Source organism: Gorilla gorilla, chromosome 8 (assembly GCF_029281585.2).
Source record: "Gorilla gorilla gorilla isolate KB3781 chromosome 8, NHGRI_mGorGor1-v2.1_pri, whole genome shotgun sequence".
NCBI classification, from domain to species: domain Eukaryota; kingdom Metazoa; phylum Chordata; class Mammalia; order Primates; family Hominidae; genus Gorilla; species Gorilla gorilla.
Window position 1 is genome coordinate 67,752,407 of NC_073232.2, and position 26,131 is coordinate 67,778,537.

General features: G+C 41.7%; 1 protein-coding gene across 29 annotated transcripts in view; it reads left to right on the forward strand.

Annotated features, from left to right (window-relative positions):
- Positions 1–7,336: 7,336 nt before the first annotated feature.
- PTPN20 (protein tyrosine phosphatase non-receptor type 20) overlaps positions 7,337–26,131 on the forward strand; it is a 91,131-nt gene continuing 72,336 nt past the window's right edge. For 7 of the 29 annotated variants that reach the window (XM_055353030.2, XM_055353029.2, XM_055353031.2 and 4 more), the window contains exon 1: positions 7,360–7,455. Coding sequence is in view for 2 of the 29 variants with exons in the window: in XM_055353059.2 (XP_055209034.1) it covers positions 7,790–7,796 (7 nt within the window). In the remaining 27 variants the exon portion in view is untranslated. The other 22 variants (XM_063710085.1, XM_063710089.1, XM_063710087.1 and 19 more) reach the window with 14 other exon arrangements.

The window sequence follows — 26,131 nt, forward strand, 5'->3', positions numbered from 1 at the left end:
CTGTGGAGTAGGCATCTGTGGTAGTCACACAGGGCCCCTTTGTGGTGGAGCAGGGCCATGTGATTTCCAACCACGGAGCTGTGAGGAGAGGCATGGATTGCCAATTCCATGCCGGTGTATTTAATTGCAGGTGGAGGACCCACCAGAGTGCTCCTTCCATCTGCCACCAAGATCCTAATGTGATCACAGACAGTGGGCGTGCCATCAGCCTGTGTGCTAAGTCAGGGAGCAGGGAGCAGAGTGGCCAGCTGACCCACACTGCATATGCACTGAGAGCAAGAAGGAAACCTTTACTGATACAGGTGGCTAAGATTCAGGGTTTATCTATTACAGCAGCATAATCTAATTTATTCTGACTCGTACACTGCAAGGGTCATTTTTATAGATGAGGAAATTGAGACCCAGAGAAGTTCAATAATTTGTCTGAGGCCACAAGTAGATAAAGGCACTGAAATAAAACCCAGGCCTATGCCCTTCTCATTCAATCATGCTGCCCACCTAAGGACCTGGCAAGCTGTTTTGTATTCTTTTATGATGTGGTCAGTCAGGTGTGGCCACAAGAAGAGACCCAGGACAGGCTCAGGAAAATAAAGTTTATGATACAAACAGGTCCTAGAAACAGGAGGCATTCCATGCCACTCCACGTGGGAAAGACATCAGGGTGGTCAGGAGGCAGAAGACAGGTGAGGGGGCCACCTAGGCCATGGCTTTTACTGGGTTTCCATGGGAAAGGCAAGGCAAGGCAGGGTGAACAGCTTAGGACTAGCTAGTTTGAATCATTCCAGCTGGCTTTGGCTGTAGGCATGGTTTCTAGTTGTCTTGTACCTGGCCCTGGGATGATTAAGGAGAGGAATATGGTCTCTGGAGCGTAGGGCCAGATAGAAATGTAGCTCTGTGCTGGTTAGTTTGTATATCAAATGCATGCTCCTGTCTTCAGTCTCCTGGCCACCCTGGTGTCTTCCCCATGTGGTCCTGTGTGGCCTGCTGTGCCTGCTGTCTCTAGGACCTAAGAGTATAATAGATTTTGTGTTCCTGAGCACTAAGTCTCCCCTTGTGGCCTCACCTGATTGATGAACTCATAAAAGAATACAAAACCCAAACCAAGAAGAATGTCTGGCTCTCAAGACCGAATTAGAAACCACCTTGAGAAATGAGAAAAAAAGGTGAGAAATTTTTTTACTTTGAATGGAAGATTCTCTGAAAATTGCTTATTAACCTACTTAGTGCACATCAAAGAGGTCTCCACTTTCATCATGCCTCTCCACCCAGCATGCTCAGAGGCAAATAAGACCAGGTACTCTCCTGGTGAATATCGTTCACCTGCAATCCTATGGGATAAAGTTCAAATTTCTTAGCATGGCATGTGAAACTCTCCAGTATCTGGCTATAACCTAGTTCTCCAATTCTAATCCCAGCTCTTGGACCATCTCCAAACTCTCTCTTGCAGTCATTTGGAGCTCCTGGTAGGTAGCTAGTCAGGCAGGAGCAGTGCAGGAGAGGGCTACCCCCACCAACAAGAAATGTCAGGCAACCATCAGGTGATGGTCAGGCAATTGTCACATTGCCTCTCTAAAAGAATAATTGGTCACAGCCAGCACCAGAGAGAGGCAGCTTCCCAATAGATAAAAACATCTGTAACTGGCAGCTTTCAGGAATTGGGCAAGTGGGCTCAAGCATGCACATTAAGGGGCAAAATGGCAGAGTATGACCTTCCAGAGGCATTCCACCAGGAAAGGGAAGAAAGCCTCAGGTGAACATGTGTACAGCTCCACTAAACACACTGCCCATGCTCACCTCCCAGGTCCTAGTAGGCCACTGTGCATGTGGGCAGCTCACCCTGAGAGAAAAATCAAGGGAAATGGGGCGCAAAATGCTGGAAGTCGGTCAGCATATGAAATCCTAGGTTCAAGGTCAAATGGGGCACTTGTCCTTCAAGTTGCCCACCTGGGCCTCTTCCAAATGTACTTTCTTTCCTTTTGTTCCTGCTCTAAAGCTTTTTAATGAACTTTCACTCCTGCTCTAACACTTGTCTTGGCCTCTCCTTCTGCCTTATGCACCTCAGATTCTTTCTTCTGAGGAGGCAAGAGTTGAGATTGCTGCAGACCCGTACAGATTTGCCACCGATAACCTAGATAACTTCCACCACTAACACACCCATGAAGGTTTATAAAAAATTGAGGCCAGGAGTAGAAAATTCCTCTGAAAAGAGTTGTTGGAATGCTATGACATTTCCCCTTCCATATCTCTTTCCCCTCCTTGTGGAGGGGAGAGGAATGAGGTACCTCTCCTTTCCCTCCAGCCATATGAGAAAGACTGCTCAAATCATATACAGGGTTTGACATGTGTCTTTTGAAAGGGCTTGGTGTCTGGAACATCCCTGAGCAATCTCATGGTGAGAGGTGATGACGGCAACAACATGCCTGGTGGGAGAGCAAAGAGAAAGAGGATGGCGCTAGGGGTGAACCGCCAATCCCTGTGTCAGGGCAAGGGCGCGGATGCCCTTTTTACATAGGCAAGTAAGCTGCAGGCAGGTCATAGCCTGTAAAACAAGCAGGGGTGATGTGGACCCCAGCAGAGAGAGAGCCAGAGCCTCAGCTCACACAGAGCATGCATTAGGGGGAATCACAAAAAGGCATCCACCTGTAGCTGATGAATTACACAAAGGTGGCCCTTCCTTTCCTGTGCAGCCCATTATTGGGGCACAAAACCATACCTACAACTCAGCCTCCACTTACTCATTTGTCTGGTACCTTTATTCATGGCACAAATTACATAAACAGATTGGTAGCCCTGGATGGGCCGAGGAATGGTCTTGTAAGTAGCTGGGCAGAGGCAACATCACTGGGCATGGGTTTGTACTCAGAGATCTTCTGCAGGGGAATTCCTGAGAAAACACAAGATTGTCTCACAGAAGAAATAGCCAGCTCAAAATATCTGCTGAGCCCAGGGGGCCCATTGCTGAAGGACTCCAGCTGTAGAGGTGTCAGACAGCCACTGAGTCTGGAGGGCCTGGGTGTGAAGCTGGGTGAGAAAGGAGAAATTGATGGTACCCATTTCTCAGGCTGAAGGTGAAGAGAGCCTAACAATTAGATAAGTCAGAGGGAATCTTAAACTGAAATGGGAATATTCTGGGTGTTCAAAGTTATAAACCAGCCCAAGATTTCATCTGCACGGGCCCAGGGGAAAAAAGCATCTGGGCATTGAGTTCAAATGGCATTGGAAAGAAACAAAGTTGTCTTCTGTTTGCACCCTGTTAGGTCCAGCTAATGAGATGCGGTTCAATGAAGACATCTCTATTCTTGCTGTAAAGCACAGGGCTTGGCGCAGACCAAGGAATAACTCATAAGGATTAAAAGGCATGAAACCAGGTTCTTTCTTAGAATTTGGCAGTCTTTGCACTTCACTTTCTGCCACATCATTATTTTACAGTTAGTACGTAGAGCTGGAAGTGGAGGGCAGGACATTTATGTTCAAGGGTTTGTGGCAGGCTCTCCTGCCAGCTGAGCAGCTCTCTCCTGTCGAAGTCTATGGATTCTCTCTCCTCGTGGTGTGTGCACGAAGACCCATGGGCTGGCTGAAGCTGCAAATGGATGAGCAGCCAACAAATTGTTCAATCTATTAATATTTATTGGGCATCTGCCGTGTGTCAGGCTCAGGGACCAGGCAGCCGGGGATTCACAACAAGATAAATGTATGTCCTTGTGCTCTTTAAATAGTTTTCTACCTCCACTGGGATTTTTACTGGCATTGAAATCTCCACAATTTATTTTTATAGAGTCTTTTATGTGAAGTGTCTCAAAGCAGGGCAGAGAGAAACACACAAAGAGGCCCCCACGGCTTCTTCCAAACTCATGGTCCTCATCAACTCACACTTAACAGGGCTGGGTGTGAAGCATACCATTCCCAAATGAACCAGGCTGCAAAGCACAGGCCTGAAGCAGGGGGTCCTGTGAAGGGTAATGTCAATGAAGTGATTATTTTTTTCTGTCAGTATTGTTCTTAGTTATCTTCTGTTCCTGGGCTCCAAGCCTGAATTAGAAAACTCTGAACTCGAGCATAGGCCTTGGGATCTCTCCTGAGGTCCTGAGTTCCAGCTATCCACTGGGGTCCTCCTGACTGTATCTGGGGACCCATGGCTTGGAGGAGGGTATGCTTGGCAGTAAGTTCTTATACTTGTAAGGAGTAGATGAGCCCTACCTCAGCAGAGAGCAGACATTGGCATGGCCCTCAAGGTCCATCTCAGAGGGCGTCTGGGTATCCGGATCAAGGCCAAGGACTGCAAAGACAAAAATTCCAAAACCAGCATTACCTCCCTATGCTGGCCAATTCTGCTCCTCCAGCTGAGCCTTCCCAGTGTGATGATTTGAATGTTTGTCCCCTCCCACACTCATGTATTAATATTAAAAGAAATTTGGTTGCTGCTGTGGCAGTGTTAGGAGGTGGGACCTTCGGGAGGTGAAAGGACCATGAGGACTCTGTCCTTCTGGGTGAGATTAATGCTATTAGAAGAGGGTGAGTTTGCCTTCCTTTTTCCTATTTGCTCTCTGCCTTCTGCCACATGAGGACACAATGTTCCTCTCCTCTGGAGGATGCAGCAAGAAGACTGGCACCAGATGCTGGCACCTGATCTTGGACTTCCTATTCTCCAGAACTGTGAGAAAAAAATGTTTTGTTCTTTACAAATTATCCAGGCTCAGGAATTCTGTTATAGCAGCACAAAACAGACTAAGACACCCAGGGATTAGCATTGAGCCTCGGACCATGCAGGAAATAAGGAGGCGGTGTCTGGGGGCTGTGGTGCAGCAGGCAGGGGACAACCAAGCGACTTCCCAGCCCTGTTGGAAAGTGGATCTGGAGGGATGGACTAAAAGAGGCAGAACTGAGGCCTGGGCTGGAGGACCTGAGAGTGAAACTGGGCCTGCACTGGGGAGCGAGGAGGACCTGAAGCTGCAATGGGAATCCCTGTGTGGCTGAATCCTAGAACCATGAGGAGAGGCAACATTAGCAACTAGATCTCTGGCCTCTGCTTTTGGAATCACTTTTGGATTCACTTTTGGATGAGTGGTGCATGAACTCATCCAGACTGATGTGTGAAGGGCATCCAGCCTTACCCCTAAAGTATGGAGACTGCAGTGGGTCTGTTGCTCACAGAGGAACTCCCAGAAACTCTGGGAGAGTCACAGACCTAGAGAAGCATATGGCTCAAACCTCTTGAGCAAGAAAAGCAGTGTTCACTGCCAGGCGCGGTGATGAATGCTTCTGTTTTTTGTCTCATTAAACACTTGCAACTGTGTCTCCTTTTTTAAAAAAAGGAAAACTGAGACACAAGTTGGGAAGTAACCTGCCAAAGGTCACCAACTATTCAGTAGCAAAGCAGGGACTTAAGGCCAGGCTTGCAAGGCTCCTAGTGCTACTGGTAATTGGTAAGACTCAAGGGTTTAAAGAGGCCTCCAAAGAAGGGTAGTAAACTGTGATGGGCCCTAAACTTTATAGTTCTTCGAATTTTTCACAGGTAAAAGGACAGAAAGCCAAGAAGAGCCTTCTGGGTCACTGGCTTCTGGGAATATTGTGTGGTCAAGCAGGAAGTCTGGGGGAGATGGAATGACACCTCAGGGTCCACTCTTACCAACTGTTCATTTAGCCTCCATGCAAGGATTTCCTGGTGATGTGAATGGGGGTTATTCCCTCTGTGTGTCTTGGAGCAGCCATGCTGCTCATGTTTGTGAAATGATGACCAGCGCAGAATCTTGATGTTAGGCACTATGAAGAAACATTAGACATGGGGTCCATCTTTAAAGGGGAATCTTACCCTGGTGATATAGTTTGGATATTTGTCCCATCTAAATCTAACGTTGGGCTGGGTGCGTTGGCTCACGCCTGTAATCCCAGCACTTTGGGAGGCTGAGGCGGGTGGATCACCTGAGGTCAGGCGTTCAAGACCAGCTTGGCCAACACAGTGAAACCTCATCTCTACTAAAAATACAAAAATTAGCCAGGCATGGTGGCATGCTCCTGTAGTCCCAGCTACTGGGGAGGCTGAGGCAGGAGAATCACTTGAACCAGGGAGGTGGAGGTTACAGTGAGCTGAGATCATGCCACTGCACTCCAGCCTGGGCGACAGAGCGAGACTCCATCTCAAAATAAATAAATAAATAAATAAATAAATAAAATCTAATGTTGAAATTTGATCCCCAATGTTGGAGGTGGGGCCTGGTGGGAAGTGTCTGGGTCATGTGGGTAGATCCTTTATGAATGACTTGGTGCTAGTCTCGTGGAAGTGAGTGAGTTCTTAGTCTTTGTTCTCATGAGAACTGGTCATGGAAAAGAGCCCTGGCACCTCCCACCTCTCTCTCTTCCTCTGTCTTGCACACATTGGCTCTCCTTTGTCTTTTGCCATGAGTGGAAGCTTCCTGAGGCCCTCATCAAAAGCAGGTGGTGGTGCCATGTTTCTTTTACAGCCTGTGAAACTGTGAAACAAACAAACCTCTTTTCTTTATAAATTACCCAGCCTCAGGTATTGCTTTATAGCAACACAAACAAACTAAGACATACGGCAATGGCGTGGGTTGCTTGCAGGGTACCTTGGCTGCTACAGAAAGAAAAAGTCTCTGTAGAGACTCACTGTCAGTGACTCACGGAGCAGAAAGCTGGCCTCAGAGCCTGGACAGAGGGTAGCTGTCACTGCTTAACTGCAGTTCAGCTCAAGCATATGGCTCTCTGTGGGACCAGCACTGAAGGCGGGGGGATAAGTGAGGCAGGTCTTGTCACACCTTCAGGGTATCTGGATTCACCAAAGTGGTTCAGGTCAGGACCAATGAATAGAGGTTTGTTCGTCAAGATAAAAAGATTCTGGCTTCCTGTTTTCAGGCAATGCCAACGATTGAATTCCCTCTACATTGACCACCCTTGCTGAAGTTGTCTTAATTGACCTAGCAGCCAACTGACCTCATATTCTGGCACAGGCTCTCACTCCTTTTGCCTATCTGCCCTGCTCTGATACTACAAAGAGACCCCCCCCCACCCAGCCCTCTGGGGCCTCATTAGGGGCTTAGAGGGCAGGTGTGGGTCAGGCGAGCATTCCTGGAGAACACAGTCCTCAGTGGTTCAGGATATGAGCATAGCTCAGAGAGCTGTTAGCATTATCAGCCTGGCCTGGGAGGGGGACGCGCACAGGGTGGTGCACAGGGCCCGCAGGGAATTTACAGCCGCGTCCGCGGCGATGGGCTCTCAGTGCCTTGGAAGACCGGTAGAGGCAGGTTCTGTTTCTCCCAGCCTGGCAGGCAGAGGGCCGCGGCGCAGGGCAGAGTGCCGCGGCGTAGGGCAAAGCTCCAGTGCGCAGGCTCGCGGGCGCAGGTGGGATTGGATAGCGACGAAGGCCGGCAGGCTCGGCGTGGACCCAACTGGCGAGGCTGCTGGGGTTGCAGCGGGGCAGTTGGGGCGGCCCCGCAGGCCCAGGTGAGGAAAGGTGGCTGGGGGCCAGGTGGGCAGGGGGCGTGCGAGAGGCCGCTGCGCCGGGCTGTGGGAGGGCGGGCGTGAAGAAGGAAGATGCCGTTGACGTGCAGGGGTCACAAGGCGTGGGTTGTGGCCCTGGCCCGGGAGACTGCCTGGGTGGGCCTGAGCTGTGAAGTAGTGTCGCTGCAGCCCGAGGGCAGGACCTGATTCTGGCCGTGTGATGCCAGCTGCACTGTGACGCGTGTTGGGGCGCCTATGAGAGACGGGACCGGGACAGGAGCCCTGTGGCTATGTGGTAGGGGAATGCCACCAACTCCCTGAGGAGCAGCCGTGTGGTATGATTGGTAAGAAGCCGTCATCAGGCGCTGAGACAGCCCAGAACTTCCCAATGACTCAAGGGCAGGTGGAGGTCGAGGGACCTAGAAAGAAAGAACATGAATTCATCAATCCATTCAGCAGCAATTTTGAACGCCTCCTGTGTGCCAGATGCTGTTCTAGAAGCTCAGAATATCTATGAACGCGATAGGCAAGGCCCCCATATGCCAAGGCCCTCATATGCTAGCCTTGACTCAAGGAAAACTGTAGGATGGGGTAGGTTTCATTTTTGGAAGTTGTGGAATCAGTACTTGTGTTTTGAATGTGTTAGGTTTGAGATGCCTAGTAGGTTTTTCCAATTAGAAGACATAAGCATAGCTGGGAAGAATTTTGCAGAGGACTCTGACCACCTACCACCTACAGGTGCCGTGAATATTTAGCACATTTGATTTTTCACATTACCTATTCACCTTCTCTCCATTTATCAGTCACCTGGTAGTTTTTTTTAGTATGGTGAAATATACACACATAAATTATCTAGTAGATATTTGGGTTGAGATATCAAATGTGCTTTTTAGAAATTTAAATCTGAAGTTCTGAGGATGTCGGGCTAGAGTTAACCTTTGGAATCGGCATCATATACTGTACATAGTATTTAAAATATATGGGACTGGTGAAGACATCTAGTTTAATAGTGTACACAAAGAAGAGGAGGCGAAGCCAAAAAAGGGAGGGAGGTAGTGGTCAACCATGTTGAATGTTACTGTATAAGATGACTGGTAATTAGGAGGATTTTAATCATTTTGACAAGAACAACTTTAATGGAGAAGAGGGGCCTTAAGGTTGGGTAGAGTTTTTTTCAAGATAGAAGAAAGCAGAATGTTTATATGGCAATGTGATTAAACTCGTAGAAAGGAAAAACTGCTGCAGATGAAAGAGGGGAACATTGTAAAGGGTAGTTGTTGAATACCTGAGAAAGGAGGAGACCCTAAGCAGGTGAGTAGTTGGTTTTGAAATGAGCAGGGACACTTACTCTGTTGTAACTAGAGGGGAAGCTGAGATAACAGGTGCAGATACAGTGGGTGGTGGGAAAAGAGTCTATTGGTATAGGCATCCATCAGCTTAGAGGGAGGGCAGCAGGGGAGAGGAAAGGTGTGGGAACTTGGAGGAGAGATATGTGACAGAGTCCTAGAGAGGGTGAAAGTGAGCGTACTAGAGAAATAGAGTTGGATTCCCAGGCAGTGCTCAGGGCCCATTTGAGACGTGTAGTCTTACATTTAAAGTGATATAAACCAGTGTGGTTGTATCATGTTCAACTTTGGAAGGGTGTTGTGAGGATTAAAGAAGGCAATGCATGAAAAACATTTAATAGAGTGTCAGGCGTTTAATGAATGTTAACGCTTTTTATGTGAGCCCTCGTTTTGTTTTTCTTTTCTGTTTATACATACGTGACTGAGGATGGCTGGCAATTACCACTCGACAGGCTGTTCTGGGGCATGTTCTCCCATCACAGAGAACTGCAGTTTGCAGCTACTCAGAAGTCTGGTTCCTGTTGTGTTTACATGTACACAGCTTGATAATTGAAGATGTTTGCTTTTTAGAGCCATTGTCCTGTTGGGCTGGAGTTTGTCACAGTGACAGTCCTTAAGTTTTTGTGAAAATCTTTTATGACTGCATTTCATATTGGATCTGATGTACTGGTAATCTACAGAATCTACAAATCTAAGATTGGCCGGAAAATTTTCAGTTTAATAGATTTTCATTTCTCCCTGACCACTTGAGCTGTTTTAAAATACAAATAATAATAATGGCTGACAGAAAGCTCTTAAAAGTGCCAAGTACTTTTCTAAGCACATCACATGCCTAATCTTGTTTAATCGTCACCTCAGCTCTACAAGGCAGGTACAATTATTATCCTGATTTTTCAGATGCAAAAATAGGCTCCAAGAGGTTAAGTAATTTGCCCAAGGTACCCATACCCTGACCTCCAGTTTCTACTGCAGACAATAACTTTTTTTTTTTTTAAACTGCTTGGCCATCACTCATCTGCATTGCAGTGGAGCACTTAAGATGTTGGACTCCAAAGCCAGATTGCCTGGTTTCAGAAAACTGCCACTTAGTAGCTATGGGACTTTGGGTAAATCATCTAACTTCTGTGTGCCTTTGTTTCTTTTTTGACAAAATGGAAATAATAATAGTACCTGCCTGATAGGGCTATTATCATCGCAATTGAGAATCACATGAGTTAATATATTTAATATGCCTAATATAGTGCCTGGTTGTTTAAATGCTACTATTATCACCTGCCTGGTAGTACCACCATGGTGCTGTATATACTGATTGGTTTGATCTATCAAAATAAGATTCCAAGTGTCCTGTTATTGTCTAAGCAGAGTTTTAAAATTGCAGCCCACTATATTATTCCCACCTCAGGGATCACTCCTGTTTCCTCTGAGTTTATCTCTCTGAGGGAAACAAATAGATAACAGTTTGCTTCTAGGAGCAGACAACAACTCAGACTTCATTCAGACTCATTTGACCAATAGAGTTCATTTCATTAATCCTGGCATTACATACCACTTAGCAAAGGGGAATAAGGCTTGGGGAGTAATGTGATTCCACGTTGTTTTTCCCAGATCAGCAGCCCATTTAGAGGAATTTGGTTAGAAATACCAGCGGACTACATAGCCAGTATTTGGCACAGCATAGGGTAGGTGATGTGGGTCAGTGGGCTGGACATAAAAGTGTTCTGAAAAGATCTGTAGTCATTGGAGTTACTGTGATGTGTTGTGTCAGTTACTGATTAAAAGTAACTGGCAGGCTTGGCATTTGAGACCGCTGAAAGTTTTAAATGATCTTTGCTGATATACAACAGGTAGAGTAAATGTATGACACAAAGTAGTGGTTCTCAGTGAGTTGCATCAGAATCACCAGTGGGGATCTTTATGAAGATTTGCACAATGAGAGGCTCCACTTCCACAGATTCTGAATCAGTAAGTCTCGGTAGGGTTCTGGAATCAATCAACTTTTTTAAGAGCTCCCCAGGTGACTGTGATGTGCAGTTAGCATGGCATATCGTTAGTACAAATCAGTGCTTTTAAGCCCTGACTGTGTTTTACAATTACCTTTCTATCAGCTTTTTAAAAAAATACTGATGTTCTGGAGCCACCCCAGGGATTCTGATTTAATTTGGCCTGGTGAGTTCTGGACATACATGTGTTTCTTTAAAAAAATTTCTGAGATGATTCTAATGTGCAGCTAGGTTTGAGAATCACTGGCATAGTCAGCTAGATTTCCCGCCATAGTTTATTTACTCTTGAAAATTTAAACATAGCTTCAGGCAGCATCTTACCACCAGGAAAGTGGAAAAATGAGCATTTCTGAATTTCCTCAATGTAAATGTTCAATAAAATAATCAGGTAACAACGAAAAATGTGAATTGCTGGTAGAATTAGCATTTCTTACCCTAAGCTATGAAGATTTGATCAAGTTTCCCTTGGGGGCGAGAATTTATATTTCCTGAGAGCTTTATATAGAATCTCAATATTTCAGCAACTCTGGGAGGTACCTATATTTCCCATGTTGTAGATGAGAATTTTGAGGCTAAGGGAGGTTAAGTAGCTTGCACACTCAGTTGTGTACATTTCCAAGGTCTAGGTTCCATTTTTTCCAGTGATTCTCAACTTCGAGTGCACACTGGGATCACCTGGGAACTTTAAAATTACCAGTGCTTGGCTGGGTGTGGTGGCTCACGCCTGTAATCCCAGCACTTTGGGAGGCTGAGGCGGGCGGATCATGAGGTCAAGAGATCAAGACCATCCTGGCCAGCATGGTGAAGCCCCATTTCTACTAAAAATACAAAAATTAGCTGGGCGTGGTGGCATGCACCTGTAGTTCCAGTTACTTGGGAGGCTGAGGCAGGAGAATCACTGGAATCTGGGAGGTGGGGGTTGTAGTGAGCCAAGATGGCGCCACTGCACTCCAGCGTGGCAACAGAGCAAGACTCCGTCTAAAAAAAAAAAAAAAAAAAAAAAAAAAAAAAAATGACCAGTGCTGGTGTTCCATTCTCAGAGATTCAGATTTTGTTGGTCTGGTGTGTCCTGGAATTGGGATTTTGCAAAGCTCTCCAGCTAATTCTAATGTGCAGCTGAAACTGGGAATCATGCATTACAACATGCAGCTTCCTGGTGGTCTAAATTAATTTTCTCTTAACGCTCCTCTGTAGATGGCTGTGACTGGGTTCCTTGCCTTCATATATTCACTTATAGATGTCTTAGTGCCTTTTCTTTCCACCCCTTCCTCACTTTTAATAAATATGTAAAGATTACCAGACACCGTTCTTGGTGCCAGAATGACACAGTGATGACAGGACAGACCAAGTTGCCAGCCTCATAGTACTTATATTGGGGAAGATAGACAATAAACATGTGAGAAGATACATATGGACTTACATGGGTAAGCAAACTTTAAGGTAATAAAAAGTGCTTTTGGGAAAAATAAAGCAAGATGATGAGTAGAGATCCCAGCAGCAATGCATGAGATTCCATTTGCTCCACATCCTCACCAGAATCACTTTGTATTGGATTGTGTGTGTGTGCTTGATTTTAGCATTTCTAGTAGGTATGTAGCAGTATTTCATTATGGTTTTCCTTTGCTTTTTTATGTTGACCAGTTGTCTTAATCATGTTTTCATATATTTATTTGCCATCTATGTTTCTTCTTTGGTGAAGTATCTGTTCACATCTTTTGACTATTTAAAATTGGGTCGTCCTCTTTTTGAGTTATAAGGGTCTATATATTTAGGATATAAGTCCTTCCTCAGATGTGTGTTTTGCAAATATCTTCTCCCAGACTGGGACTTGACTTTGCATTTTCTTAATGCTGTTTTCTGAAGAGCAGAAGCTTTTGATTTTTTCAAAGTCAAGTTATCAATTATTTCTTTTGTGGTTTGTGCTTAGTGTCTTAAGAAATCTTTGTGTAATCCAGTGTCACAAAAGCTTTCACCTAAGCTTTAATCTAGAAGTTTTATAGGTTTAGAGTTTGCATTTAGGTCTGTCATCTATTTTGAGTGGATTTTTGTACATAATATGAGTATGGGGTGAAGTTCATAATTCTGTATGTGGATGTCTCATTTTCCCAACACACTTGTTGAAAGCACTATCCTATCCCTATTATATTATCTTGGCACCTTTCCCCTCCTAAATCAATTGTTGCTATGTGTGAATTATTTCTAATCTCTCTGTTCTTTCCTGCTGAGGTATATGTCTATTCTTATACCAGCACCACACTGGATGTTCCATTCACAATCTCTGTTCGTTATAGGGAGGTCCTAGTCCGTGAAATAAAGGAAGGAAAAGATATAAATGTACACAGATAAAAAAGGAAGAAATAAAATTGTCTTTATTTGCAGACAACATGATTGTTTATGTAGGAGCCCGAGGAATCTACAAAAAAGCAACTAGAAATAACATGACTTTGGCAAAGACACAGGATGTGAGGCCAATATACAAAAATCAATTGTATTTAGCACTGGCAATGAACAATTGGAAATTAAAACTTAGAAATACAGTTTACGGTGGTATCAAAAACATGAAAAACGGATAAATCTAAGGATGTTCTGTAATATTTGAATACTAAAATCTATAAAACATTGAAGAGAGAAAACCAAATAAATGGAGAAATAAATCTATTCTACTTGATAATATTTTGTTAAGGGTTTTTTTGCATATATATTCATGAGGGATATTGGTGTATAAAGATATTGGTCTGTAATATTCTTGATTTTGGCCTCAAGGTTAATGGTGGTCTCATAAATTAGTTTGGAGTGTTCTCTTCTCTGTTTTCTGGAACATTTTGTATAGGATTGTTATTCTTCCTTAAAGGTTTGGTAGAGTTCAACAGGGAGGTATCTGGGCCTAGAGTTTCCTTCTGTTAGTTTTATACCATGGACTCAAGTTTTTAAAACTATATATGGCTATTCAGATTTTATATGCTACTCAGTTCTTTTTGAGTGAACTTTAGTACTTTGTGTCTTTCAAGGAATTAGTTCTTTTCATCTATGTTATCAACTTTGGCATACAGTTGTTTGTAATACTTTCTTATTATCCTTTTAATGGCACTAACATTAGGATCTGTAGTGAAGTCCTCTTTTTCATTTCATTTCCGATTTTGGTTATTTGTGTATCTCATCTTCTCTGCCTCCCTCCTTCTCTCCCTCCTTTATCTCTTCCTCTTCCTCTTTCCTTCCCACCCCTTCCTTTCTTTCAGTAGTCAATTCTAGAGCTGCACTGTTCAATAGTTATCCCTAGTCACATGTGTCTATTTAAATGTAAATTAATTTCAATAAAATTACATTAAAAATTGAGTTCCTCAGTCACACTGGCCACATTTTAAGTGATCAGTAGTCACAAGTGGCTTCCACATTGGAGGGTGCTGCTATATAGAATGTTTTCATCATTATACAAAGTTCTAGTGGACATTGAGGGTCTAGAGGTTAGCAATTTTTTTAAAAATCTTTTCACGGACCTGTTTTGGGTTTCATTGATTTTTCTCTGTTACTTTTTTATTTTCCATTTCATTGATTTTTTTTCCTCTTTATTATTTCCCTCTTTTTGCTTGCCTTGGATTTAATTTCTTTTTTAATTTCTTAAGGTAAGAACTTAAATTACTCATTTGAGGCCTTTATTATTTCCCAATATAAATATTTAATGCTATAAATTTCTCTATCAGCACTGTTTTAGCTGCATCCACTAATTTTGATGTTGTATTTTTACCTTCATTCAATTCAGAATATTGTATAATTTCCTTTGTCACTTCTTTGAATTGGGAGTTATTTAGAAATATATTGTTTAATTTCCAAATATTTGAGAATTTTAAAGATTTATTTCTGTTGATTTCTATTTTAATTCTATTTTTAAAAACATATTTTGTATTTTAGTTTAATGTTTTATGGTTTGTTTTTAGGCCCAGAATATGGACTATCCTTGTGAATGTTCCGTGTCCACTTTAATACTTATTTTGTTGTTGGCTGGGATGCCCTATAAAAGTTAGGCCAAATTGCTTCATAGTGTTGTTCAGGTTTTCTGTGTCCTTATTATCTGCCTACTTGTCTCCAACATTGTTGTAGATTTTTCTGTTTTTTTCATTTCAGTTTTCATTTTATCACTTTGGAAGCTATGTTGTTGGATACACACACATTTAGAATTCCTATGTATTATGTAATGCCCCTTTTCATTTCTGGAAATGTTTATCATTTTTTAAAGTCTATGTTGTCGATGTTAATATGGCCATTCTACCTTCTTTTGATTAGTGTTTACATGGGTTATCTTTTTTCCATTTTTTTAGTTTATCAATGTCTTTATATGTACGGTGGGTTTCTTGTAGACAGTATATAATTGGATCTCACTTTTTTAATCCAGTCAGACAATCCCTGACTTTTAATTTGGATGGCCAGACCATTTACATTTAATATAATTATTGATATGATTAGATCTTAATCTATCATCTTGCCAGGTTTGCACTTGCCTTACCTGTTCTTTAATCTAGTCCCTTCTTTTCCCATACCCTTTTGGCTTAAATGAGGCTCTCTTTAATTACTCAATTTTTTACTCCATTTTATCTCCACTCTGCCCTTATGTTGCTTCTGCTTTTTCTCCTCCATGCTTCTTCTCCTTCTTTTTATTCTTTTCTTAGTGGTTACTCTAGGCTGTATAAGTTTGTCACAGTCTACCTTCAAATAATATATCATTTCACATATAGTATAATATATATACCTTACAACAGTGTGCTTCCATTATTTCCCACCCATACTTTGTGTTATGATTGCCATACATTTTACTTCTACATATCTTATAAACTGCACCATATAATTGTCATTATTTGTGCTTTAGACAATTATCTTTTAAAATTCTTGTTCTGTTTGCTCTTAAAAATCTTATTTTATAGACTACTTTTAGAACAGTTTTAGATTTATTAAAAAATTGAGTAGATAGTACAGAAAGTTACCCTATACCCCCTCAGCCCCACGGTTTTCCCTGTTATTAATATGTTGTGTTTGTTTGGTACATTTGTTATAGTTAATAAGCCAATATCTATAGATTAGTATTAACTGAAGTCTGTAGCTTACATTAAGGTTCACTAGTTATATTGTACATTTCTATGGGTTTTGACAAATGTATAATGTCATGTATCCACAATTATAGTATCATACAAAATAGTTTCATTGCCCTAAAAGTCTTCTGTGCTTCATCTGTTCATTATTCTAGCTCAACCCCTGAACCCCTGCTAACCACTGATCTTTTTGCTGTCTCAAAAGTTTTGCTTTTCCTACAGTGTCATATAGTTGGAATTATATACTATGCAGCCTTTCAAATTGGCTTCTTTTCTTTAGAAACATTGATTTAAGCTTTCTCCATATCTTATTATAGCTTGATAGCTTATTGTTTTATCTTTATATAGATAGATATTCCTTGAAAGGGCCATATATGCAAAATAACCTCCAAATACAGAAGGAGCCAAGAAATCAAAGAATGAGGCAGGCATATCTAGTTTATTGGCAGAGGGTGATTTTTTAGGGGAAACTTATGGACAGAAATGTGTTCTTGGGCAGAAATGTGTTCGTGTAAGACAGGTAGATGTTCACACCATTACTCCCCAGACTCAGGGCTTATATACCATAGGGAAAGAGTATATATATATGCTCCATAGACAATTAAAGACAACCCTCCAGAGCAGAGGGTGCTGGGGGCAGGGTTCAGGGGATAAAGCTCCCCAGAGTTTCCATGTTTTGTGTTAGGCTACCAGGGCAGGTAGGGAAATGCCATCAGGTGGCAGCAGGGTTAGGCAGGTCTGGTTAGGCAGCAGGGTTAGGCAAGCTCCTTGGGCGGGGCTTGCTGAGGCCACTGTGGGGGCTGGGGGTTGGTTCTCCGGCCAATGGGGTTATGTTCCATAGGGGATCTTGGCCGCCTCTACTGTATTATATAGTTTGCCAGGGAAGTCAGGGATAGCCAGTAGCAAGAGGCCTGACTCATCTCCCATGCAGTTGGCAAGCCCATATATCCTGCAATGCCCCGCCCAGACCTTGCCCCTGCTCTGTTGGTGGCAGTTCTTGTACTCCTGTACGTGCTTGTATCTGCAGCAGCTCCTGCTCCTTCCTCAGACTCCACTCCAGAAAATGTGTGCCCAGTCGAAACCACTACCAATTTCATCTGGGAGCTTTCTTCACCCCACAACACTTCCACAGTTCTGCTGGTTGTCTTCCACAAGGGCCCCAGTGAGATATAGTCAGGGATGGCGTCCCTGTGCTCGAGCTAGAGACTGGGAGTGCATACAAGGCACTTCCTGCTGCTACTTCTACTTTCATATTTTGCGTGACTCTCTAAATCCCTTCCATCTCTAGGTAAGGTTAAATTCTTCTCCTGTGATCTGGATTTTCAGATTCCCAGCAGGGATGTGTGTTTGGAGGTCGGTTTTCTCCCTCTTACACTTTGGGAGCTCACAGTTTTTCTCCTGTTTCACGGAATCTGCAGTGGCATGCCTATTTTGCCAATTTTTAAATGAGGTTGTTTGTTTTCTCATTGTTGAGCTTTAAGAGTTCTTTGTTTATTTTTTATTAGAAATTTTCTGTCAGATATGTGCTTTCTCAAACATTTTCTCCTGGTCTGTAGCTTGTCTTTGTAGTCTCTTAACAGTGTATTTTGCAGAAAAGAAGTTTTTAATTTTAATAAAGTCCAGCTTATCAACTTTGTTTCCTGGATTATCCTTTTGGTGTTGTATTTAAAATCTCATTGCCAAAACCAAGGTCACGTAGATTTTCTCTTTTATTATTGTTGTGTGGTTGAATTTTATACCCCAAGAGAATATTTTGAAGTCCTAACCCCAGATACCTGTGAGTCCAACCTTACTTAGAAAGAGGATCTTTGCAGATGTTAAACAAGTTAAGCTGAGGTCCTAATGCAATGACTGGTGTCCCTGTAAAACAAGGGAAATTTGGACACAGAGGGAGAAATTCATGTAACAGCAGAGGCTGAAATTGGAGTGGGATGTCTGTAACCAGGGAACATCAAGGATTACTGAAACCACCAAAAGTTAGGAAGAGACAATTAAACATCCTTCCCTGGGGCCTAAGAGAGGGCATGGCCTTGCTGCCACCCTCAGACTTCTGCCCCCAGAACTGTGAGAGAATACATTTCTGTGTTTTTAAGCCATCCAATTTGTGGCACTTTGTTATGGCAGCCATAGGAAATGAATACATATTTTGATACCAGGAAATCTTTTTCTGTTGGAATAACTACCTAAAAAACATGTAAGTGGCTTTGGAATTGTGTATAGACTGGAATAATTTTTAGGTGCATAGCATAAAAAGCCTAGACTGCTTTGAAAAGACTATTGGTAGAAATACAGATATTAAAGGTGATTCTGGTGAAGGCTCAGTAGAGAGGGGAATTTTAGAAAAAGCATCTATCATAGATTCTTTGCATCTTAGAGAATACATATGTTGTCATGAGCAGAATGTTACTAGAAATGTGAACTTTAAAGGTGCTTCTTGTGAGGCCTTAGAAAGGAAGTGGTGAATATATTATCAGACACTGGAGGAAAAGTGATCCTTATTACAGAGTGGCAGAAATTTGGGTGAACTGTGTTTTACCTGTGGGTGGAAAGCAGAACTTGTAGGCAGTGAGCTGAGGAGATTTCTAAGTAAACCGTGAAAGATGGGGCCATGGTTTCTCCTTGCTGCTTATAGTGAAATGCAAAAGGAAAGAGATAACTTGAGGAAGGAATTGTTAAGCAAAGGAACCAGCACTTGATGGGTTTGAAAGTTCTCAGCCAATCCAGGAAACATACTCCCGAAACAGGACCAAGGGTGTGGCTGAACAACCATTCACTGAAAAGATTACCTGTGTGACTCATGGATCCAGACAGCCCTCTCAGGCCCTGGAATCCGAATGAAAATTTCCCTGCCATGTTTTGGACTTGTTTGAGACCTGTGACCCACTTTTTCCTTCCAGTTTCTCCGTTTTGGAAGGTGACTGTCTGTCCTATGCCTGTTGTATTTTGGAAGCAGATAACTTGTTTTGTGGATTTCAGTTTCCATAGGAGAGAAACTTTGCCCCAGGCTGGACCATACCCAGGATCTCACACATACTTGATTTAGATGATTTAGGAGATGAGATTTGGGACATTACAGTTGATATTTAGAGGCAATTTTGACTTAGAGTTGATGCTGGAATGGGTCAAGGCTCCTGGAGATGTTGAAATGGGGTGAATGTATTTTGCATACAGTAAGGATATGACTTTTGGGGGATTGGAGAGAAGACTGTTGTGGTTTAAATTGTGTGAGACAGTTGAATCGTGCTGTCCAAGGATTTCTGGCAACCACCAAAAGACAGGAAGAGACAAGGAAGTATACTCCCCTAGAGCCTTCAGATAGAGTGCAGCCCTGCTGACACCTTGATTTAAGGCTTCTAATTTCCAGATTTGTTTTTCCTTCTTTTAAGCCACCCAGTTTGTGGTACCATGTTATAGCAGCTCTTGGGCACCAATACAGTTATCTTCTAGAAGTCTGAGAGTTTTTGTGTTTTACATTTAGGTCTGTGATTCATTTTGAGTTATTTTTTTGTGAAAGGTGTAAGGTCTGTTTCATTATCATTTTTTGAAAAAGAATATTCTTTCTTCACTGAATTTTCTTTGCTTCTTTACTAAAGATCAGTTGACTACATTTGTGTGGATATATTTATATGGATACTGTATTCTGTTCCATTGATCTATTTGTCTATTCTTTCAACAGTACCTTGTGGTCTTGATTATTGTAGCTTTATAGTAAGTCTTGAAATCTTGTATTATCTGTCTTCCAACTTTGTTCTTCTTTAGTATTTTGTTGATTATTTTGGGTTTTCTGCGTTTTCATATAGACTTCAGAATGAATTTGTTGATACCCATGAAACAATTTGCTGGTATTTTTGTTGGAATTACATTGGCTTTATAAACCATATTGGGAAGAATTGAGGTCTTAAAAATATTGAGTGTTTCTATACATGAACATGAAATATCTCTCCATTTGTTTAGATATTTGCTTTCCTTTGTCAAAGTTTGGTAGAGTTTCTCATATAGATCCTGTATATATTTTGTTATATTTATACCTGTATATTTCAGTTTTGGGGAGCAGCTAATGTAAATGATACTGTGTTTTATATTTCCAATTCCAATTGTTAATTGCTGGTTTATAGAAAAGGAATTGACTTTTGCATATTAACTTTGTATTCTGCAGCCTTGCTGTAATTGCTTATTAAGTTCCAGGAGTTTTTATTTATTGATTTATTTCCAGATGGAGTCTCGCTCTGTTGCCCAGGCTGGAATGCAGTGGCGCGATCTCAGGTCACTGCAACCTCTGCCTCCCGGGTTCAAGAGAATCTCCTGCCTCAGCCTCTCGAGTAGCTGAGATTACAGGTGCACGGCACCATGCCTGGCTAATTTTTTGTATTTTTAGTAGAGATGGCACTTCACCATCTTGGTCAGGCTGGTCTCAAACTCCTGACCTCAAGTGATCCGCATGCCTCAGCCTCCCAAGGTGCTGGGATTACAGGTGTGAGCCACCACGCCCAGCTAAGTTCCAGGTCTTCGGTGTTTGAAGGAGGAAGTTTATGGACTTAAAAAATTCTGTACCTTCAAAAGATCCATATTGCCCATAGCCCTTTTCTAAATCTTTTATTTTATAGATTAAGTGGCTAATAGTTTTTGTTTATTCTTTGAGATATTTTATATAGACATTCATGTCATCTGAGAAGCAAGGCAGTTTTATTTTTTCCTTTTCAACTGTATGCCTTTTCTTACTGAATTAGTCAGAAGTTGTATATGATGTTGAATAGGAGTGGTGAAAGAGAACATCCTTGCCTTGTTACCTATCTTAGGGGAAAGCCTCTAGATTCTCCCTGTAGATTTTTTTTGTAGATATTTTTTATCAAGTTGAGAAAGTTTGCCTCTAGTCCTAGTTTTCTAAGAATTTTTTTTTAATCAAGGATGGAATTTGGATTTTGTCAAATGCTTTTTTGCATCTATTGATATGATTATATGAATTGTCAAGAATCAGTGAGTACTTTGCCAGATGTCCACTAAACTATGAGCTCCTTGGAGGCAGAAGTTATTGCATCATCCCTGGATCCACATCTCTGATACAGTGACTAGCACATTGTAGACACTCAAAGCCTGCTGAATTGATTTAGCGTTTTACTTTTCACAGTCAAGAGATCACACACCTGAAAGACATATTTGTGACATACTCGGTACATGGAAGGTGTGGTTGCCAGGCAACCACACGCCAGCCTGGGTTGTTTGGTGACTGGATAAGGTATGGGGCTGGTGGTCTCCGAACCATCCTAATCACTTTCTTAGAACTACCTGATTGAGGCTAAGGGCATGCCTCTTTCTGTTTATTTTTCTGTTTGTCCTTTTCTTCTGTTTGTTCTTGAATTAGTCACCGTGCAACTTTAGCCACTCGCTTCTAAGTAGCATAGAGTCCCCCAAAATATGAGTACCATTTGCTATTCTTTAGGAACAGCTTTCTTACCAGAAGTGGGTGGCTCGGGCATCACTGCCTTATCACAGGGAAGTATTTTCCACCTATTACCTCATATCTGACTGTGAGGACCACAAAGGAGTGAGAAGGTGGGGAAGGTGAGCTAGGAGAGGGAAGAATTTCAGATGAGGAGAACTTGCTGCTGCTGCTGCTGCTTCCTCTTTTTTTTTTTTTCCAGGCTGCAGAAACTCAGGGTTCAAACCATTAAATGATGAGAAAGCTAGAAGGTTGGTTTTCTTTTCTCATTATTAACTTATCACGGAGAAGATGTCTACAGAGGATAGAGGAGTAGGAACACGCCTTTTCTTTTTTCTCTGTTCATGGCAGAGACTATAGCTGACTATAGCTCTCAGTTCAGACAAGAATATTATAACCATCACTAATGGTCTTCAGTGTTTTAAGGAGAAAGTTTATGGACTTAAAAAATTTTGTACCTGCAAAAGATCCATATTGCCCATAGCCCTTTTCTAAGTCTTTTATTTTATAGATTAAGTGACTAAAGATTAAGGACAAGGTTGGCCTTTAGGCATATGTGGACCCATGGATATATAATCTGAGTAAGTCAGGAAGTTCTCTCTCTGACTTCTTTTCATTTTCTTAGTGTAGATGCCTTCCTTGTCCTTTAGGTGGCATATTGGTTTTTCTGGAATCCGTTGCGAAACTGTTCTTATCTACTTAAAGGGAACTCATTTGAAGTCTGAGTCTTGAGGGAATAGGCAGAACAGGCATGTTGGAAGGAAAGTATGAGTCTCAGGTGAGTCTCAGGTGGGAGGGACAACTGTGTATTATAATTTTACTTGGAGTTTTCCCTGGTTTGATGATCTTTTATTGAGCCTGTAATTTTAGTCCTTATTTATATAAGCCCATTGACTGCACATTATGAGACATTTGTCTGGAATTCCTCTTTTCATGATAGCAGAACAAGTTAAATTTTGTTGGACATGCATATTTTTATATTAAGAGGATATTAGCTTGTTACTTTAAAAAAGCATTTAGTGCAAAAATGGTCAGTTGTAGGTAAGCCTTGTATGCAAAATTATTTGCAGTTAAAAATATTGCAACATTGCACAGTTCATTTTTCCTTCTTTTGCGGAGATGGCTGTTCTGTGATTACCCTGGGATGACGTTCAGGTAATGCTGTGTAGTTTTTTCTCTCCCAGGAAGTGGAAGGCAGGAACTTAGAAAGTGAGATATAACTAAGAAGGGTCTGTTAATGAGGAAGACAAGTATTTTCCCATGCTAGCCTTTGTCAGAGCTCTCCCAGGTTCAGCGATTGGATAGAAGGATTCATGGGGTTCAGCAGGTAGTCACATTCATGGCTAAGATATGGTAGACTGAAAAGGTAGAAAGCAAAATCAACAAGGGAAATCAGATACAAACTCCCCAGAATATTCTCCTTGTGGAGTCACATAGGATGCACTTAATTTTCTGAATAACAAGGTATGGAAACTTGTATGAAGTGTTGTCTATCAGGGAAGCTCATCTGAGCTTAAGAGTTTAGGGTCTTTATCAGGGGTTAGTCATGAGCACAGACTGTCAGTGTGACTGATAGCAGTCACTGAAATTCCAGATACCTAGAAGGAAAGCAGATGTTTTAGGAGAAGTGAGCTACTTTTCTCATTTAGAAAAAAATTTATATTAGTGTAGGCAATGATTTTACCAGCCAAGTTCCCAGACACCAGCCAAGGGCCAGGCTTGTATGCAGGCATTCCTGAGGAGACTCGTCTTGGACCTGGTAAGTGAAGTCATGAACTTTTGTCTGCACACATGTGTAATGTGTATACATTCCTGACTTACATGATCTCAGTTATGGAAATGGTTCAGCTGCACCCAGTAGATAAGTAGTTCTTTGGAGTATGGAGGCCAAGGTCTACTAATGAAACTGTGCCCCAAAGAGTTAACCAGTGGCAAAGAGAAATTCTTGAATTTATAGGATTGGTTGATAAAAATAAAAAACAAAAACAACTTTCTGAAACACTGAAATTCTCTCTGTTTTTAAGATAACAAAACTGGCTGAAATCAGTTGGAACCAATACAGCAAACTAGAGTCTACACAGAATGAGCTTGCTGACGCCACAGCCCAAATTTCCACTGCATGTTTCGTACTAACTCCCCCTGAATTTACATATGTGACCCATGAGATAGCATGAAGAGATACTGCACATGTCCAAAGCCTCTTCAGACCCCCCTTTCCTTCTACCAATCTCCTACTATCCCCAAATTCACTCCCTAAACATTTTCTAATAAAAATACTGCCTTAAAAACAGTACAGGAAGACAGATTTGAGCTAGACTCCTGTCTCCTTGTTGGTTGACCTACAAAAAAGTCTTTCTTTTCTCAAAAACCCAGTGCCATAGTATTGGCTTCTAACACATTGAACAGTGAACTCTTTTGCTTGGTAACAGTGATTGGAGGTACAGGAATTGTGTCTTCTGAAATAAAGCACCCTCTTATAATTACTGATACACTTCCAAAAGAGAGGGAGAGGAACGTAGGAAGGAGGGAAGAAAAGAAGTGTAAACAGACAGATGGACAAACAGATGGACCTGAGGTTCAGGAGGTTGGAGGGAATATGCCAAAGCAATTTATATCATGAATGAAACAAACAGTAGAAGGTTGTTTGCCTTGCGCCCTAATAGCAGAGGCATCCAGATAACAGAGTCATTTCAGAAAGATGTCTTAAGTCATTCATTACTTTTACTTGAACCAGTCTAAGAATTGATAAAGTATTTACTCAGAATGTAGCTCATGGCAACTGTATCATCAGTCCCTGGGTTTCAAGGGTGAAGCATTGTTGACATAGGGTTCCAGTGCCTTTGGAACCTTAAGTCTTCCATTGTTCCAATGAATGCTCACAGTAATCCTTAATGAGCTTGCTGCTCAAGTCTATGATGGGTGGGTAGCAACTATTTTTTAATGTTTAAACTTGCATTAATAACTTGATATTATCTTTATACTAGTGTTTCTGTATTTTATTTTAATTGAAGTACATTATCTTTTTGTGGCTTTTTAAAAATCAACTTTATTGAGGTGTAATTATGTATAAAGCTTTTAACCTTGCAAGTAAAGATGGTTTTCTTTCTTCCTTCCCAATATGAATCCTTTTATTTTATTTTTCTTGTTTTGCCTGATTGCATTGGGCAGAACTGTCAGTGGCTCTGGAGGTAGCATTTTAGCACTTCACTTCTCCCTGCTTCCCTCTGAGCCCCCAGCCCTATACTCACACACTACAGGGAATGATTGATTAAGAAACCACAGAATGACATTTCTTAATGGTTGTGTTTATAATCAGAAAAAGCAATACCACCATTCCTTATAGAAAACTAAGAGCCATTATTAAAAGGCATAAAACATGCCAAATAATTACTAGTAGTCTAAGAAGCTTGTACTGAGAATTTAGTCACAGGAAATACAGATTTCAGAGGAAGGAACTCATATCCCTGGGGTGCCTACAGGTAGGGCAAGAGTAAGTCACTACTGAACATTTGAGACTTCTTTCATTCCCTTCTCTTCAGGCTAGTATAGGTCTCAGGGAGTAGTGTATGATAGAACTTTCACAAGAATTAGAAGTAGCCCCAGCCCTGGTGCTAAGAATTGCCAGAGGCCCAAGGTGCTGAGCATGTCATTTTAAATTGTCTATTTTGGCATCTTGCACCCAACCCAAAGTCCACTGTGAAGAAATAGTCTTTGTTAGCACCTGCTTCAGTTTTGAGAGAGTTTGAGATAGACTGAAAATAGTGTCCCAGCTGAGAATTTGAGAATATGTACAGTATTCAGTGACTCTCCAATTATGTCACCCTGCCACCTGAGGAAAGGTGTTTTGCTTTTGTTTCCTGAGCAAACCAAACACTTGTAGTTTTTCTTTTATTTATGATTAGATGAGATCACTTTGTTTCATATTGGAGCTTTTGTTCCTCTATCCTCAGTGCTCTATCACAGAATAAGTAATACTTTTTTAAGGATTTCCCTTTTATCAGGGCTAATTCTCTATTTTCTATACTATTGCACCTTCCCCAGGAGTTGGAGGGAAACCTTTATCTTACGAACCTGACCACTGGTCCCTCAATATCTTTCACAATCTTTCCCTCAGGGACCGAGTGCCTATCACTCAAGTGATACCTCTGTGACTTCTCAGAGTTCTTGATGTGGACATGCAGATTAGTTACCTGGTGATACATACACATTCTTTATGGAATTAACTAATTAGTCCCTCAAACATTTCTTGCCATGTCTCCAATGTGTTAGTCTAGTGGCTGGAGATTCAAAAGTGAAAATGTTACAGTTTCTGTCCTCAAGATGCTTATGGTCCAACCCGAGGGGATGAGTTCAGAAATCATTATAAAACATGGAGCTTATAGGGGAAGCACTTGCAGGGGCTTACTTAGCCAAGCTTGAGGGGAGGTGGAAAATATGGTAAAAGCTTGCACTATATTTTCTGAAAGGTTTTCTTCTGCAAATGAAGATTTTGTTTTTATCATATAGTTTACTTTTCTAGGCTACCTAAAATTTCAGTACACATATGTTGATGTTGACTTGTATGATCTTATTACTGATTTACTACAGTAGCTGCAACTCAAAATTGAATTAAATGTTAATGATTTTAATATTGCTTTGTTTTGTCTATTTTAAGATATACTAGAAAACATGCCAGGAAAGGGAAATTTATCCAGTTTAATTCTTGTGTTTCTGTAGGGTTATCTGTGACTCACTGCACTGTTGTTTATTAAAATACTAGAATTAGGCATGCATTTCTGATCAAAGCTGTTCTGATGGAAGGTTTGAACAACTGACAGT